The sequence below is a fragment of the Microtus oregoni genome, unplaced genomic scaffold (assembly GCF_018167655.1).
Source record: "Microtus oregoni isolate MIOR12 unplaced genomic scaffold, Mior012 000088F_ref0000325, whole genome shotgun sequence".
NCBI lineage: Eukaryota > Metazoa > Chordata > Mammalia > Rodentia > Cricetidae > Microtus > Microtus oregoni.
This window is the reverse complement of record NW_024544555.1, coordinates 2,161,368-2,180,631: the sequence shown is the minus strand read 5'-3', so window position 1 is coordinate 2,180,631 and position 19,264 is coordinate 2,161,368. Positions and strand designations below refer to the sequence as shown.

Below are 19,264 nucleotides of genomic sequence, written 5' to 3'. Positions count from 1 at the left end.
CACTGGGCTCTCTAAAACAAGAGGAGCCACCTGTGAGAATCACCCCAAACCCCCAGCACATGGAGGGGAGAGGAAGTCAGAGGAGGTCTGGTAGGAATCAGGCAATACCAGGAACAGTGTGTAGACCTCATTCCCTTTTTCAGTCTCACTTGAAAATTTATCATATGGTATGGTGACTGTTTTCTTGGTGTTCATTTCTATGAATTTAGTGCGTACACATTGCCCTACTATCACCATCAAGACCCAGAGTAATTGGATCAAGTCACAGAATTTCTCACGCTGCCCCTGCACAGCCACACCTGACCCAACCCACAAACCCTGGCAATCTAGTGATGTGCTATCCCGATAGCTCTGACTGTTTGCGAACATCTTTTCCTTTTGATATTCCCCAAATCCCCTTTACTTAATTTTTCAATATTTATGTATATCCCTCCATTCCCCACTACTAGCAGACTTTTCTATTTTTTATTATATTTAATTTTTTCTTTTATATTTGAATGCAGTTTCCCCTCCCTCTATTCCTCCCAGTTTCTCCCTACATCCTCTCCCATCTGGATCCACTCCTTTTCTGTCTCTCCTTAGAAAAGAACAGGTTTCTAGGAGATAACAACAAAACATGACAAATAAAAAATAGTAAGATAAAATGAGAACCATCATATCGCAGTTGGACAGGCCAAGCTTAAAGGCCGATAGAAGAATAAAAGAGCCCCAAGAGAAGACTTGAGAGCCAGACACCCACTTGTCTACACATTCAGAAGTCTCGTAAAAGTCCTAAAAACAGTATATATGCAGAGGAACCCGGTGCAGACCCGTGTAGGCCCTGTGCTTGCTGCTCCCGTCTCTGTGAGTTCACATAAGCGTTGCTCGGTTGCTTTCGAGGGGCCTTGTTCTTAGCAGACTTTTCTATGGTTGCGCTGTAGGTTTACTGTTGCTGTTGCTAACGTGTCTTAGCTCCTGTTGGGTACCAGGCACTTGCGCTAAGCTCTCAATATGCATCATCGCATCTCAACTTCACGATGACCTTATGCTGCGTGCATGCCATTATTACCTCCCTTTTACAATGCCGAAACGGAGGATGACAGATGTTAAATGACTTGCCTAAGGCTTCGCAGCTAACAGATATTAAATCCCAGCACAAAGGCAGCTCCATTTGATCAGAAATCCTCGAATACAATTAGCAACCAAAGGGGGAGTGGGTTATAGTTAGGAGTGGGCGCATCGTGGGTGCGCGGCAGCAGCGACACTCGGGACCCCGTGTTTATCCAAAGTTATTTGCAAATAAATATGGGGGAAGTCGGAGACTCACCCGGGTCCCCTGATTTCTCAGCCACAGCCTCTCCCTACTTGAATCTTTCCACTTGCTACATATGGTCATCCCAGGTGTCGCCTGCCTGCTGTTTTGAGGGACTGGAATGATTTAATCTTTTCGCTCATTTAGCAAAACCCACCATCTGTATCACCGCTTAGAACACACCTAAGACCCGAGAAAGGGGCTCAACGGCCTTGTGGTTTCTGCCCGACCTCAGCTCCCTCAGGTGCTCTCTGACCTCGTTTTTTGCTCCTCAGTTGCTTGCAACAGCAGCTGAAGAAGTTTCTGTGACAGAGCCACCTGGTCTCTGTGTGGTGACAGCAGGTGTGTTCCCGCTGATGTGGGGTGTGATTGCCACAGTGCTTAACAATGCAGGGAGAAAGTCCAGCCCTGAGAGACCCAGGGCGGTGGCACTTGTGTTGGGGAAGAGAGAGAGAGCGTGGCAGAGAAAAGAGAAAATGCAAAGTTAAGGAAGAATCAGTGTTGCTTGGGGGGTTGGGGTGAACCAGATACTTGCTTTCTGGGTATGCTTTTAAAAATTTAATTAGTTTTTTTGGGGGGAGGGGAGAATTCAGAGAAGTGAAGTTTGTGAACTTTCTCCCTCCCAACTCAGAGCTCCCTTCCCTAAGGGTTCTAGTTCTGGAAGGGAGCTTTCAGGCCAGGACAAGCTGGGAAGTACCATACCTGAATTATGGGCCACAGATCATTCGGAACAAAACCACACAAGCCAGATAATCAGGGCACCAAGAACCATTTTGGGGTGCACCTAATTCACAAGGGGGTGAGAGAGGGCGAGTAATTTTGAGTAGAAAGTGTTGAGTCACTTCACCAACAATCCCAGCTAATATTTATTGAGCATGCAACGCGAGCCAGTCAACGCACGAAGAGTTAATGGGCGTGACTCATCTCATTTCTATCTCTCAACAGCCCTCTGAGGTAGGCACTGCCATTATCTTCAATTTCCTGGTGGAGAATTGGAGGCCCTGAGGTTTATAGTGACTCAGTCAAAGTACACGACCATTGAGGGAGCAGACTCAGGGTTTGGGTTTTTAATTTCACCAAATCTCTTTTCCTTGTCTTAATTCAGAAATGTCATTAAAACAGAATGAGAAGGAAGAGAGATAAACTCTTTGGTGACTTTTGAAGGCTTATCCAATTCCTTTGGCTTGGCTGCATTGGGCTAAGACCCAGAGGGATTTTTATCATAAGGAGCCCACCAGAGCTCCCCAACTCGGTGGAATAATTGCATGTTGTAAGAGCCCGTAGCCACTTCTCAAGTTTTCTTTTTATACAATCAGCTTGGGAGGGATTTAGATGTGTAGGCACAATGGGCTAATTTTTCTCTCTCTTGGGCTGGCAGCATGAGGTGTGACTATTGGTTCCACCCCAGCATACTTGCTGGCACAACAGGCATCAGGCCTCTTTGAGCCAACAAAGAGATCTTGATGAGCTTGTTTGGTGGATGAGCCTGGGCGAGCAGAACAGACTTTGGGCTTAAAAAGCTTGTGAGTAGGAAGTTAAATGAACTCTGACAGCCTGCCAGGCTATGAAGGAGGCCTATGAAAGAGGTGTTTTACAAAATGGTACCCTATGACAACAGATGATTTTCCCTGCACAGGGGAGTATTTAGGCTTAGTATTACTACGGTCTGGGTTCACCATAGACTCATGTTTAATAACAATGCCTGTTCCGCTTTCCTGCGAGGGCTATAACTCCTGTGTTTTGCAGAATGCCTCATGTATGGCAGGGCACAATAAACAGCCAATAGTGATATTTACTACGATAACGATCGTCCGATGCCTTTCATCTAAGGCTGTCATAGTGCTTTGCAAACATTAATTAGTTAGGTGTCAAGGTGGCTCTAGGTTTTTATAATACATTTTCCCATTTTACAGAATTTTAAATTGAGACCCAGCCAGCTTAAGTGGCTTGTCCAAAGTCATCGCGCGTGTTTAAATTAACGATAATGATGGTGCTTTGTGTTTCCCTGGCCGATGTTTTCCATGGTGATGCAGCACGTTGCAAAGATAATTTCACAGTGTCTTAGAGAAGGGATGGGGTAGCAAATATTATTGGCTGTCGGCTTGGTTGGATACACCGAGGCAGAAAGGACAAATAACCCCAGGGGATTTGACTGACGATGATGCGAGTCCACCCTCAGAGTGCAGCATCCGTGCCTTAACTGGAAGGCACGAAGGTTTCATACTTACAGGAAAGATAGGTATACTTCTGCAAGCAGAAACAAGCTGCAGGATGCCACTGTCTTAACATCCAGGAATGGGTTTGTTCATAGTCCCATCAAGAGACAAGAGACGTGGGATGAACTCTTCCAAGAAAGAAGTGAACGAATGGGGTGACAGTGGTGGGCTGCCAGCCCTTCTCTTTGAAAAACATGTTTATGAACTCAGATTCTCTCTAGAAGCATGAACCCTGAAGGACTTGAGTCCGTGCTTCAGCCCTGATGACAGGCCTGGGTCCGGGGTGGCTTGGTGAGTATGCACAGACCCATCACTGTCTTCTTTGTCCTAGGTTCCACATCCCTGCAAAGAGGTCCAGGGACACCCACTCTCTTAACGCCTTACTATTTTCTGCTCTCAATTCCCCTTGTGGAGGAGCACTCTGTGAATCTTGAATGGTGCAACCCCCTGGCAACTGCAAATGCGCTTTCCTTAGCAACAGGGAGAAAGAGGAAAACCTGAACAGAAGTAGGCAAAGCTTACAGGGGCCCTGCCTCCTTCTAGGCAGCGTTTCCTTAGCGAATGATGACCCTCTCCTGAAAGGCAAGTCAGACTTTTATAGGCAGGGGAAGAGAAGAGGTTTCCAAGTGTTCAAAATTCAAGGGCCATCTGCCAACCCTGACACTGATATCTTTTCTCTTAACAAGGTAGGTTTGAATAAGGTTTGTTCTCCACCCTACTCTACCTTTGCAGGCCTGTGGGTTCTGACTGGCTGAGGAGACGTAAAGTGGAGTGAGCGCCCATCCCTTTCCCGGAATGTGTTCACCTACAGAAGCACAGCAGCAATAAAAAAAAAACCTTCAGTGAAGAAGCCACGCCAACTTCCCGCTCTCATTTTTTTGAATCTTTACACACAACCCTACCACATGGGTGGTTTAAAGGTGCAGTGAACTCCAAGAGACTGACTTCTCAGAAGAAAGCTTCAGGAAACAGCTGTGAATGCATACTGCAAGCCTCTTCTGTGTGAGGAGGGAGCCCAGTGCCAAATGCTCCCACCCACCGCTACTCTTCTGAGCAGTCCTGGGACCCTGCAGCGAGCATTAAAGCTTGCTTTAGGCCAGACTTCAGAGTATACATCTTGGATGGCCTAAATATGCCAACGATCTAAGCCATTGCTTAGAACATTTTGTGTGTTCTCTTTGCTTTGTAGAGACACATCGGCAGTGTGTCTATACACATCTATTTGATTATATATCCTAACCTTTGCCATCAATCAGTCCACATACATAGACACTTCCCTCCTGCGTGATTCTGAGCATCAAGTATCTCGATAGCTTTGGACAGATTATGAGTGATCGTCCTCGTATCAGCACTTTATGATAAGGGATGGGAAAAGAGATTTAGGTAAAATTCAAGCAACACCTGACATCTGCAAACTTCTCCGAAATCTCAAAACCAACCTGCAGTTGAATTTATTTTTCTTTATTCCTCACTCTGGAGCAGTTCCCATGCACTGGTCTGGCCCCTTAGCAGCAGAAGTGAAAGACCAGAAAACGATTATCTACAAGTACTTCTTTCATGGTTCGACTACCTCAGGACGAGAACTGAAGGAGAATCTAGCAAGCATCAGAAGTTCTGTTTCAGACGAATTGTCAGATGGATCAGATAGGCTCAGAATTCCCATTGTGTCTCAGTAAAGTGATCATAGCTCTCCCAGCCCATTCTGGGGAATCATCTCCAGCACTCTGATGGAAGTCTTTGTACATGAAGTAAGTAGTCTGCTCCCTAGCTCTCAGCATACACATACCCAACCTCCAAACGCACATGATATTAGCAAGCAAGTTTTCTCTTACCCCATCCATGTGGATCCTGACACTGGGCACCAGCCGGAAAGGGCTGGCCTGTAGACTTCTGGAACTGGTCTTGGTTTTCCTGTTGTCCTGCAAGGTCAGTATGCGAGGCCTGCGAAAGGAGCCCCCTTTCCAGGAGTTCTGCCCCGAGCGCACACCATCCAGCAGACGCACCAGCAACAGGTTGGCTGGCAGAGCCTCGATGCTGCAGAACACCAGGGTCCGGCATTCCGGGCACCTCAGTTCCTTGTGGGCCTTGAAAATCCTCTGTAGACATGGTTTGCAGAAGGTGTGCTGGCAGGGGAGGACTTTGGCTGTGACATCGAGCTTTTCAAAGCACACAGGGCACTCCAGGAGATCAAGTAGCGTCAAATCATCCATTTTATTTTAAAACTCCTGTTGGACCTGGAGAAGTAGAGTTCTCATAGTAGGGGGCAGGCGAGCCGAGGGGGTAGAGCCGGTCTTTTGGGAGCATCAGAATTCCCTGCCTGTTTGAAGGAAGGAGGAAAAAAAATGTGACTGCCCCGAGAGGTGTGTCCCACCTACATGGAGGCTGTGTCTTGAGAGGCAGCTGCAAGTACTTTGTTCCGGGAGCTTCAAATGACTCATTCTGATTCAGTCTTGCAGGTTAGAAGACTTGTGCCTGCTGCCAGGATCAGAGGGAGTTCTGCGCAGTGACTGAGGGCTCACTGCTTCTGAGTGGAGAGCCCAGGCAAGGAAAGGAAACTGACCAGCTCGGGCCAGGAGCCACTTCTCTACTGAAAGGACAGGAGAGGAGCTTTCTCTTGCCTGATGCACAGTCGATTAGCATTAACTCAGACCTAGGCCGACAATACACTTTCTGGGAGGATAGCCACCTACCTCCTCCCTCTTCCCCTCCCCCAGATGGGCTTGTCTTCTCTCTGCAGCACAAGCCGAAGAGTTTAGGAAAGTGTTTATGGAATCCCATGCAGATGTAGACTTCTTCCCCTCCAGTAGATCTTCCTCCCCTATTTTGTTCTGGCAATATTCAAGAAAAATCCCTGCTCCCCAGTATTGTTTTGCCTTAACTCTGTCACCTCCCCCTTCTCTCCTCTCCTCTCCATGCCTTCCTCCCCGCCCCCCCCAGATTAGTGCAGAGCCAGAGACATTCTTCCTCCTACCAGGTGAGGTCCTGCGGCCTGTTTAGTTGCTCTGACAATTGTACTGGCAGGCTTTCAGCTTCAGCAGAAAGGAATTCAGGCTTGTGGTCATAGCCTACAGAAACTCAAAGCAAGCAGCATGAACAGGCAGTGTGTGTGTGTGTGTGTGTGTGTGTGTGTGTGTGTGTGTGGTCCGAAAACAATCCTGGCTTTACAAGCAGTTTCATTTCAGATGCCTGAAAACCAACTTTCCGGTTTTGAGAGGTCTCACGGTACGAGTCAGCCACGCCCAGGCTCCGGTGACCGGGGACACCGCGGGTGGGCTCGGCTGGAGGGCCGGTGGCCCTCAGTCGCTAGCAGAGCAGAAGTGAGGTGAGCTGAGCAGAGATGGCGCCTCGGGGTGGCGGGGTTGGGTGGGAGTGGGGGTGGAAGTCTTCTCCAAAGTTGCCGGCGCGCCGAAGGACGTGGGACCACTAACCTTGTGCCTATAATTTCAGTTGCAATCGGCTACCCTCTTTCTGGGCTCAGCTGGGCTGCTCCTTCTAACTGGCCAGCCTCCTTTCCTCCCAGAGGCTTAGCAGCCTGGCTTTGAAAACTTCCATAAAGTCCTTCCAGTTTCAAGGGATCACCTTACCCAACATTGTTAACACTGTCGCTGCCAGCAGCTGCCTGCCAGCCCACAGGCTGGGCTGACCCATCCTTGATACCAAGCACTGAATTCTTCGTGGACCTGCTTTCCCCACTTCCTCCCCTATTCAAGCAGCTTAAAGTTGCTTAATTAGAAACATGCCAAGTGCCCGTGCTTATTTTTAAACTTTTATGAGGATTTCCTGAGAAGGTCAAACATATTAATGATAGCTGTGGTTCAAAGATAAGTCGGCCTCTTATAAAATACTGGTCTTAAAAGTGATAATCACTTCTTGCGTGTTGAGATGAGAGAGGCTTCAGTAATCTTTGGTGCAGTTTCTTCCAATTTTAAAAAAAAGTGGGGTGTGCATGCGCATACTTTGAAAATCAGAGCACAGGAAGGTCTTTTAAAAAGGCAAAAGTAGCTGGGTGGGTGGTAGTGGCGCACACCTTTAATCCCAGCACTCGGGAGGCAGAGGCTGGTGGATCTCTGTGAGTTCAAGGCCAGGGTGGTCTACAGAGCTAGTTCCAGGACAGCTAGGGCTGTTACATGGAGAAACTCTGTCTCAGGGAGTGGGGGTGGGGTAATGACCCCCGATCTCCTCTCTTTCCTGTAGCCATTCCACACTCTTTAAATGATGATAAAGTTCCATTTTTTATTTATCAATAATGTGTTCAAGTTGCAAATCAGTCCAATTGAGCAAGTAGGTAATGACATCACATCATAGCAGGGTGGCCCCCTGCGCATGTCAGCTACTATTATAATACTTCACCTGTATTGCCTGCTTGACCCTTTGACCAACTTGGGGACACCACTACTGTTTACTTTAACCACTCAGATGAAGACTATGAGACAGGCAGGAAAGGTGGTCATGTGACCAGTGTCATCAGATAGAAGGCAGGCGGTCAGTGTTCTTCACTACAGTGCCATGAAGTAAGCAGGCTTAAGAGAGGGTTTGAGGACATCCAACCTCATCAGGGATGAGGACAATGGCAAGAAGTCAGGAGATAATGACCCAGATTGACCAATCAGCATGCCTGCAGATGAGGCAGCTGTGCCCAGAGAGATCAAGAGATTCTCTCAAGTTGCCTGGCGAGTGAGGGTAAAGCTGCAACTAGAAACTGGATCTTCTTCTTCATTCCCTCCTCCTCCACCTCCTCCTCTTCCTCCCCCTCCTGGTTTCTTATGGCTGGGTGTGTGCTACACACCAGTAACCCCAGTAGTGGGAAAGCAGAGGCAGGAGGATCATGATTTTGAGGTCATCCTGGGCTATATTGTGAGAATCTGTCCCCCACCCCAAATACAAATCAATTTTCCTTTCTTTTTTTCCCCTATTCTCTTTTTATCCATCTATTGAATCTTCTTATGTTTAAGCCTAGGGATAACAATTCTTTGGTGGGGGAGGGGGCCAGGGATTGAACCTAGGCACTCATACTTGCTAGCCAGGATTTTACAACTGTTCTAAATGCCCTGCCTGAGAGTAATTCTTTATCACAGGAAATCACTTTGACGTGGCTCCTTGGGAAATCTTAAGAGGGGATCAAGAAGCCTTCCATCGATGGTCTTTCTTGTGTTCTTCCACATCAGTTCAAGAAAAAAAAATCAAACCTTCATGAAGCTCAAAATGAAGAAGATGTCTGGCAGGAGCAAGTGTAGTCTTCTCTTCTGGTCTCAGGCCTTAATTCCCACATGTACCCCCTGCAGAGAATTCTTTCCAAATCCCCACTGAATATCAACAGAATCCCACCCCATTCTGCATTGCCACACCTGCCCATGAGGGCAGCTCTCTTCAGATTCTTCCGTCTCATTTCCACTCAGCTCCTCTGTGCCCTGCCCTGTAGACCCCTTGCCTTCTAGAAAGTGTACTTCAACACAAGCTTCTGTAGCAGGGTTTTGCACTGTGCCCTCCCTCCAGATTCTTAAACACATCCTATCTCTCCGACATACCCTCGCCTGCACCTACATGCACGCACAAGCTTGTCCAAGAAACATATTTATGTAAGCATGGAACATGTAAAACAATAATAGAAATGCTATAGATAGTTTAATGTATGCCAGATACCAGTGAGAAAACTTTAAGCAAATTGTCTCATTGGGTCTTCCTTATGTCTTAAACCTGAGTTTTAATGTTACAAAGTCCTGTACACACCCTGAGTCTATTCCTGTATCTTTACTATATAAGTCCACACACTTTTACATACAAGGTTCACCATGTATCCATCAACGGATTTCAGAAGCAAACCAAGAAAACAAGAATAAAGGAAACTAGGGTGCTCTGACTCTCACCTTCTTCAGTGTACCCCATTTCACAGCCCCTCCCTGTTTCCGCATAGTCAGGGGTCTCAAAATTCTCTGGAGTCCTCCATTGCTGAGAGAATTCAATCACATCCGCGAGGTCCTAAGAAGGCAGGGAAGCCCAGTGAGTTATCCTTTCCTAGTGCATTTGGCAGTTGGAAATTCAAAACCACAGAGTGAGGATGGTAGGTTTTTGGGCACTGGAGCAGGACAGAGAAAGTTTACATTGGCTGGGAGCGAGGGTGGGGGTAGGATGGAGGTGGGTTGGGGGTGTGGGGGGCCCTCAAATCACACTTGTAGGTGGTCCCTAACACCACCCACAGAGACTGAAGTCTCAAGAAGACCTTTTCTTTTGAAGTGTTGGAAGACTGGGATGGATTTAGATGGGGATTTTATTCTGGCTTTCCCAAGCACTACCTTGGCATCAAATCAGACAAATAGCTAGTTCCTAAAAAAACCAAACAAAAAGGTGAACTCTGCATCCTTCCCAGACTTCAGGCTCCCTGCACCACGCTTGCTCCAGCAACACTCCTTCCAAGGCCGTTCCAGGCTGTGCGCTTGTTTACTATCTGTACAGTACTTAGGAGCTTGTGCTGCTTGTGTTCACACGTCAGTTCGTGCTAAAAGTAGGCAAATTTGATCATTTGGTTCCCCTATTCAACATCCTTCCTACTGGCCTTAGGCTGAAATCCAAGTCTTTCTTCTGGCCGGTAAGACCGTGTATGATCTGGCTTATCTGCCTGAGCTTGTGCGAACATATCCCTCTGTATTCCAGAGGTACTGCTGCCATTCTCCCTTAACCTTCTCTCTCTCTTTCTCTCTCTCTCACCCTCTTCCTCTCCCTCATTCTCTCTGTCTCTCTCCCTCTCTCTCATTCTCTCTGTCTCCGTCTCTCTCCCTCTTTGTCTATTTCACATTCTCTGTGACTTTGAGCTCTAAGTAAATGCCCCTTCTGGGAAATGGTCTTGATTTCTGCGAGTGGTGAGTTTGTCAGCTTATACTCTTTCACAAAGGTTGTATTTGCCCAAGGATGCGACTGGTATGTAGTTGATGCTCAATAAATGTGTATGAATGAACTTATGACTGGAAGGAGGAGAGCATGAGTAAATGAATGAATGAATGATGTTTTCAAAATGTTGTGTTTGGAAAGCAGGCATGTAGTCCCCACACTTAAGAAGCTAAAGCAGTAGATGGCTGTACATCACACCTGTATGGTATCAGACACACATCTAGAGTCAAATTGAATGCCCAGAATTCCACCTTTTACTAGAACTAAGAATTTCCACCAGATTCAGGTAGATGTCACTTAGTGTCTTGTCTCAAGATCTGGCCATATATTTCTTCCTTCTAAACCCAAATGTTCTCTGATGGTACCATACGGGTCACCTTTGGGAACCTGATCGCACTCATACAGTCCTGATCCAGAAGTGGGAGTCTTCTTAGGTGATGGTAGCTCACGGAGAAAGCTCTCATCTCTCTTCTTCTTTCATTGATCAAGGGTGATGGTCCTGAGCTAAGTCCTGTGATTGGAGCACTGTACATCTACAGGGGGCTCCAGACAAAATACCCGTCGCTAACTTCTGCTCCCTGTGTAAGGACCTTCAAGGAACAGGCCATTCTCTCTGATTAAGAGAATTTCTTTTAATGTGAAAATTGCATCACAAACTATGTGCTCTTGGTTTGGATGTAGCTTTGGAATTATAACTTTAGTGGTATGTCATACTCTTTGTTAGTGTGTGCATGCACATGTGATGGCACAGATGTGGGCATCAGAAGACAAACCCTGGCAGTCAGTTCCCTCCTTTCATCAATGGTCCAGGGGATAGATTCAGATGGTCAGGCCTGTGGAGCAAGAGCGCTTGCTTGGGAGCCTGTCCCACTGACCTGCGTTAGTCATTTTTATTTTCTGCTCTTAGTGTTTGTAACCTCAAAATCTCTACCATAAACTTAACCATTCATAATAAATCCTCAAATTGGTCCAAAGGGTTCTCACGGACTCTAGCTCCCTAGAGTTAAAACGTGACACCAAAAAGCCTCTCCTTTCTCTCTGCATTTTGGTAGGGGCTTCTATTTCTTCCATCTCTTTCTTCAGTGCCTAGTATAAATATGCATTTAGAGGTGCTGCTTCCTGATGTTGGATTAGCCCCCATGATTAGATTTCCCAGTGGGTCCTTGGGAACTTTTGGAGCTCTTTAGGGAGTAGAAAACGAATGTGGAAAGTGGGCACCTTTCTAAAAATGAATGTGAAAGCAGGAAGAGAGAAGGTCTGGCTATCTGTTGGACATCCCGTCTTTCTTTGAAAGATGCAGGCTTAGAATGAAGTTGCCCAAGGGATTTCTCCTCCCATTAGGGATGTTTGCAGTTGAGAAGTATATTTCAGGGCATTCCTATGCAATTATCAGGCCTGCAGTAAAGTGGTCCACACTTGTGGCAGGGACAAAGAACTTTAGTGTTCTCAGGACGACCTGTGGTTTTTAAGTTAAAAGAAAAGCAATTTGAATCCATGTCAAAGGCATGAATGAGAAGTCGGGTGAACCTGATTTCAGTCCCAGCTCTGCTGCCAATCACAGCATAGCCCACTTCACTCTTCTTCTTGGCTTCCTTATATATCAAATGAGGTTACTAACAGGATTCACCTCGAGGATTCCTTCCGAGGGGTCTGTTGATGCATAGTAGAAGTGCTTACCAGAGGTAGACTTCCTTCTCCTCCTTTTTTCCTTCCTCCCTCCCTCCCTTCCTTCCTTCCTTCCTTCCTTTCGTAAGCAGATCTCGTTGAAAAAAAGGAAAGCCAAAGACTTTTCACTTTAAATCAAATTAACCCTGAGGAAGAACAGACCAGCATGCGTGACCAGGCAGTTCTCCATCACCCGGAAGGCGCTGATCAGTGTGCTTATCTCTGTTCACGGTTGCACCCTACTTCCATGCCTCTTGTGATAGGAATATAGTTTTAAAAAAAAAGTAAATCGATTTTCTGATTAAAAAATGTAATCTTAAAAGGAAACTTCAAAAATCCTTCTGCAAATGAGCAAACAGATTCCCTGGCTGTAATTTGCAGGTGAGAGTAAATGCTTGTGTAATTATGGCTAAAGCAGGAGAAGTGACAAGTGCTAGCATGAAGCTGAAGACTAGCCCTAGACTGAAGTTGCTTTGGTGTAGTCAGGACTGGAAAAGCAAAGCAAGGCCTTTCTCACCCTGGGACTAAAAGAGATCCATGCTGTGTTAGGGTATCCGGCTGTGTCTTGTAGAGGAACTGGGGTAACTGGAGGAGCGGGGGGACCCTGCCTATTCTGTATCATGAACAGTGGTTTGCCCATCTTTGCTCTGGTGAGAGTCTTCCTCTTGATTTTCAGTAGGCTAGCTGTCTACGCACACCTGTGTTTTCTCCATAGACTAGAAGGCATCTCAAAAGGCAGTGTGTGAGAACAGAAAGTAGAAAATTAGGTAGGCATGCACCTTACCATTTTGTCAGTAGTGGACAATGGCTTGGCTGCTAAGTCCCAGGCAAATTTGTAGTCCCGCTGTTCATACTATGCCAATGTCAGTTATCTTATGTTTATTATGTTCTATAAGAGGCCATTTCTGAGGAAGCTGTGGGAAGTGTATAAGGGGTCCTCTGTACCATTTCTGCAAACACTGGTTAAAAAAGAACCATGTATAGTTAGTCATAGCCATATAAATATATCCTGTTCACCCAGTGCACATCCAGAAGTGTGTTCTGGCAGAACAGACATGTACCCAAGTACATTTCTCAGCATTACTGACACTGGTGAGTGGTTACAAACAGTCTTAATATGCAACAATGGGAAACTGCTTAAAAACCCGAGACTACTGCCCAGCTATTAGAAATGATAGAAGGAGCTATAATATCCACAACTGAGTAAATAGAAACTTGAAAGTCATGTGAGTCAAGGCTGCTTCATTTTATTTATTTAGTTTTCTTCTTTTTGGAAGGGTTTCTTTTGTTTATTTGTTGAACTAGGGTCTCATGCTGTAGCCCGGGGTAGGAATCCTCTTGCTGCCATGTCTCAAGTGCTATGGTAATGAGTGTGTGCCCCATGCCTGGTAGAGTTGAGGTTATTTTAAAATGATGCACAGATATACAGATATACAATATTATGATTAGAAGAATACATGGCAAAAGGTAACAATGATAACTCAACATATTAGTTGATTTTCTATTGTTTTCAGTTTGCTTATGCATGTTTGTAACTTTTTTATAATTAACACATAGTTCTGTCATCACACACACACACACACACACACACACACACACACACACACCAAAGCATAGTGATACATACTGCGATCCTAGCACTTGAGAAGTGGAGGGGAGAGGATCAGGAGTTCAAAGTCATGCTCTGATGCATAGTGAGCCTATGGCCAGTCTGAGCTACATGTGTTTTTCAAACAACAGCAGTAATAACAAGAAACAAAACAAAAACAGCAAAAATCAAATCAGTCAATCAACCAAACAGACAAACAAACCGAAACAGGGGCTGTAGTGATGATAAAGTGCTTAGCACACAAGCGTGGGGAGCTGAGTTTGAACTTATAACCCATCTGGAAAGCTAGTGATGGCACATGCTTGCCATCCCAGACCTGGGGAGGTGGAGACAGGCCACCAGGGCTCACTGGCCAGCCAGCCTAGCCTACTCGCAAATTCCAGATCCCAGTGAGAGAGTTTCTCTCAAGGAACAAGGTTGATAGTTCCTGAGAGTGTTATGTATGGTTGACTTCTGCCTCTACATACATGTGCACGCATGTACATGCGCATCTGTATTACACATGAATATGAACACATACACACATACAAACAACAAAACAAACCCCAAACCCCTAAACAGCTTAAGTGTCATCAGATTTACTGAAACATTTTCACTAAAGAGAGTTAAATCTTATAATCCAACCAGGCTGCCCATTACATCTGGTAAGATAACTATTAAAGACAATGAATTCCACATTTTCTGAAGCTGTACTTGGCTGACCGCAATCCGGAACAAGTACTTCGCAGGGCAGACAGAAGGCTGTGGCTGGCACTTCACTCCTAACTGGACACCCTCTCCTCTTTTTCTGTTTCCTTTCTGATGAAATCAGAAATGCGCTGATTTAAAACCATGATCTTTAACTCATACACTGAGCAAGATTTGTGCCAAAGCTGACTTTTGCTGAGACTCTTGTGCAATCCATCTTGCAATTTTGATGATACAGGTAGGGAGACTGTAAATCTGAGTCATACGTGGGTTATGAGTAGTCTAGACGTCCATCCCGAGTCTGGTCTTCAAGGGCAATGCAGGTGACAGGAGAAACAAGGGCTCTCTCTTTAATTTTTAAAGGTAATTACTTTTGTATAACGGAATATAAGTAACATTTGTCAAACCAATTAGACGCTTCTGAGGGGCTCCCGAGTGCTGCCAATTATTTATGCGCTACTGTGTCCTAGTTGCTTGCTCTTTCCTATAAATCACTTTTGTCCTACACAGTCTCCATCACATGGAACAGGAAGCATGCCTGTGTCGAGAGCTTGGTGCCTGACATCAGTGGATGTGAATATCTGCTGAACTCCGAGGATGGCTCGTTTGCGTTTAGTTATCCCTGTACTCCTAAGGCGAAAACTTAGGGCTGGGCACCTGGGGACCCTGGATACTCAGCTCTACCACCAATAGCTCTGTAATTTTGAGTGTTCAACAGCTCCAAGCCTCACTCATAAAAGTTGCAATCAGTGGTATCTACTTCCCAGATTTGGGAGCAACGCATTTCTTAATACATATGGGTATCACCCAGAACAATACCTACCACATAAGAAATACTCAAAAGATATTGGTGGTCATCTTGGTTGTGTTCCCTGGAATGAGGTGACCGTAGCCATCTTATTAAATGAGAGTTAGACCTAAAGTTGGGTGTATTGACATACTTCTGCAATCCCAGCATTTTGGAGGCAGAGGCAGGAAGATTAAGAGTCCAGGGTCATCCCGGACTACTTAGTGAATTCAGGGCCACCCTGGACTACCTGAGACCCTGTGTAAATGAGTGTGTGTGACAAATGGGACAGCAATAATAACACCCTGTGTGATTGTTGTGCACACACATACAGAGGATGCTCATAAAATGCTTTCAACAGTGTGATACAGCGTGAGTGCTCAGCCAAGGTTACCCATTATCCCCATGCCTGGCCTCTTATTATCTACCATGTTGCGTCTAAAGTACAGTTTAAAACTGACCCCAACTTCTGGCTTTCACCAAAGCTGTTATTCATTTGGCCTTTGCATGACTGCTAATCCAGAGAGTGGCTGCCTGGAGGCTTACATGGTCTTGGGCACAGTAGCACTCTGGAGAACTTTAATAGGGGTGGGGTTGGCTGTTACGATAGAACAAACAATGACAGTTATCATTATTGTGCCGGATTCTGAACTAAGAATCCTAGCTTTCCTTTTACAAGCTAAGAACAGAGTCCCACAGAGGTTATGTGTTGCTCCAGTTTCTTCCTGCAAAGGGACCTCAGGATGCAGACGCAGTCAGTCTGTGCTCTGGACCTCCCTGCAACCCATTTGTTACAGTTGGAACATGAAAAGAGATGCTACTGTAATCAAGCCCTTCGAGGAACTTTGACCTGAGACTTTTATTTTAGTTCTAGTCAGTAGAGTTCAGTCCTCGGGAATGTTGACAACAACTTCATATTCATTGATAACAAGAAGAAAGCAAAATAAGCCTAGGACAGAAAGGAAAGGAATGGCTGGGCATGGCACGCTCACTTGCCATCTCAGCACTCAGGAGGCTGATGCAGAAGGACTGAGGGTCAAAGGCCAACCTGGGCTATCTCAGGAGACCTTGTCTGAAAAAAAAAAAGAGGGTTATGCCAGAAAAGTGAATGAAGACTAGTTGATATAATTCTTTTGGATAAAAATTGTTTTTAAATTAAAAATAGAGACTCCTACAGAAGAAACCAGAATCACCTCATTTTGGTTCTAATGCCCAATTTTGGACTGTAAATTACTTTTCAGATTCAAGTCTGAAAAATATTTGTTCTGTCAGGTTTGATGTGTCCATCTGTGGTTTTATCTTGGGGCCAATCAGCTGTGGCTTGGACTAAGAATGTGTGGACATGGTTGCTATATCCATGGGACTAAGAATGAAGGGATATGGTTGTTGAGGAAGAGGGCTGAAGTGGTGGGCACCTCCTCTTTTCATGTTGCTTCCCGATCTCAAATGCTCCTTCATTGGCGCTAATGAACTGGGCAATGTAACATTGCCTGCTAATTGTGTTGTTGCTGCAGTCCTGATTATCAAATTCTGGGCTGGGTATATGCTAGGTAAGTACTCTTGCATTAAAACTTCGTGTGCACTAAAGATCTTTTAAAAAGCTGTATGGAAACCTACTATTAGAAGTAGAAGTTGTAGAAGTTTCTTGAAATGTATGGATACAAATGCAATTTTGGCTAGGTGGTGGTGGCACATGCCTTTAATTGTAGCACTTGGGTGTCAGAGGCAGGGGAATCTCTGTAAGTTTGGAGTCATCCTGGTCTACAGAGCTAGTTCCAAGGCTGCCAAGGCTACATAGAGAGACCCTATCTCGAAAAACAAAACAACAACAACACGTACACATATAATTTGTATCTATATATGGATATATATATATATATATATATATATATATATATATATATATGGATATATTTAAATGGAGTCACCTTATATTGGGGGAGATAATGTCCCCAGCTTGACATCATATACTACCAAATAAAACCCCTGGTGACAGGAATGAGTGGGTTACAGGTTTTTGAGTTATTGGCTAGATGGGTCCCATAGATGCCCCCAAACACTATAGGCTATTGCCAACGCTATTGGTTGCTCTCCACAACTGACACCGAGACTCTATTGCTAAAGACACCACATACTTGTCACTAAACATGAAGAAATCGATATGGTTCTCAACCAGAAGCATCACCCCTGTTGACTAGCACTGTCAGTGCTGGAAGGTGCTATATATGCTACCAGAAGGGAAACATAATCATTGGTATCATTCAGCTGTGAACTCTGTAAGCTACAACAGTAACTTGGACCTGCAAGGTATACTCACTGATGCAATAGTGGCACAAGCATTATGGAAGTAACCAATCACCTTTTGACTGGACTTAATGGGACACACTTCTGACACTGTTAATGAGGCCAAAAATCTGAGAGTAGATAGGTTGTAGGCTTTAGGTGAAATCTATTACTATTATTCTCCTAAATGAACATAGGTATGAAACTACTTCTCAGGACATATTGCTATGCTCACACATCAGTGAATCACTGAACCCTCACCAGAGAAGCTTCTTCTTGAAGTAGATGGCAATCAGCACAGAGACCCCAAACTGGATGACATGCAGAGAGTGAGAGACTTTGGAGCACTCAGGCCTAAATGGGATGTATGTATTGCACACTTTCCCTCAAGGTTCAGAGATCTGTGAGGAAGAGGGTAAGGATAGATTGTAAAAGCTTGAGGTGGTGGATAACTCAGAGGAAGCATTGTTTTCCAGACAAAACAGGACTGACGTACATATGAACTTACAGAGACTGTGATGGCATGCCCCAAACCTGCATGGTTCAAACCAGACAAAATCCCAATACAGAGGAGGGCAAGTGGCAACAAAAGCCTAGCCCTAACCAAGAAACTCTTTGTAGCTGATAGCTGCGAGGAGAGTTTTCTTCAAAGGAATGTCGCTGGTTATATTAACCACATGCTATTCCTGGGAGGGTGCTTGCTCAGGAATAGTTAGCCAGTACAAAATAGATTCCATTATTTTTTTTCTCTTTTCAGGTTGTGTGTGTGTGTGATTTTTTTTTTTAAGAGAAAAAGACCACGAAACAGGGTGACTATGTTGGCTGGCCAATCAATGATTTCCAGGGTCCTCTCTTTATTCTCTCAGTTCAAGGTCTGCACCACTATGCTTTGCTCTTTTGTGGGTGCTGGAGATCCAAACTCAGGGCATCATGCTTGCATGGCAGACACTTTATCAACTGTGCCCTTTCCCCAGTCCTTACAATTAAAATTTTAAACGTGCCTTCTTCTTTCTTCTTCTTCTAGAAGTTCATTCAAGAACAGTGTTCATAAGAATACATGTGAAAGGAGCCCACTGTTATTTTACTGGAAGACAGGTGAAGCTGCCCTCCACACGCATCAGAGGAGGACTGGTTGTCTACACAGAAATGGAGATGCACAGAGGAGCGCATGGGTGGAGTTATATAAATCAGCCTAATAGAAAAGAGAAGATTGTAGTTAGTGATCAGAATCTGGTGTTTTAAGAGTCTCTCTGTGTGCACATGTTCGTGTGTGTGTGTGTGTGTGTGTGTGTGCACTCACATGTGCACGTGCGTGTTCATTAAAGTCAATAGTCAATGTTTTTATTTTCTGAGACGATCTTGTTCTGAACTTGGAATTTGCTGGTTCAGTTAGAATGGCCAGCCAGAAATCTCCAGGCATCCTCTAGTCTACCAACAAGTAATGGCATTCCAGGCAGGTGCTCTTGTGCCCATATGTGGTTCCTGGGGATCCAAATTCAGGTTCTGATGCTTTCAGGGCAGGCACTTACTGCCTGAGACATCTGGGCCATCTTCTCAGCCCTTTAGAGGAGTTTTGTCGAGACACACAACAGTGATTATAAATTCCAGGGCATATGGAGTCCAGACTGGCTTAGTAAGCAGGCCAGGTTGGAACTATGAGAACCTTAAGGGCATGTTTCATGGCAACCAGCTGGTGTCTCTCAGATTCAGCTATCTTTGTGAATGGAAAAACGGATCTTTAGATCTTTCTCAGAATAGCTGGAAACCATGGAAATTTTCATTTCATGGTTTGTGATAGCCTCTGCTACCTTCTGTCACCTCTAGAACTGGGAGCTTCATAAAAA

General features: G+C 45.2%; 1 protein-coding gene across 2 annotated transcripts in view; it reads right to left on the bottom strand.

Moving 5' to 3' along the window:
• The window catches only part of LOC121442246 (E3 ubiquitin-protein ligase SH3RF2), a 112,350-nt gene extending 105,964 nt beyond the window's left edge, over positions 1-6,386 (bottom strand). For both annotated transcript variants that reach the window (XM_041643713.1, XM_041643714.1), the window contains exon 1: positions 5,340-6,386. In XM_041643713.1, the coding sequence (XP_041499647.1) occupies positions 5,340-5,717 (378 nt within the window). In that variant the 5' untranslated portion in view covers positions 5,718-6,386. The remainder of the gene's footprint in view (positions 1-5,339) is intronic.
• Between the last annotated feature and the right edge of the window lie 12,878 nt (positions 6,387-19,264).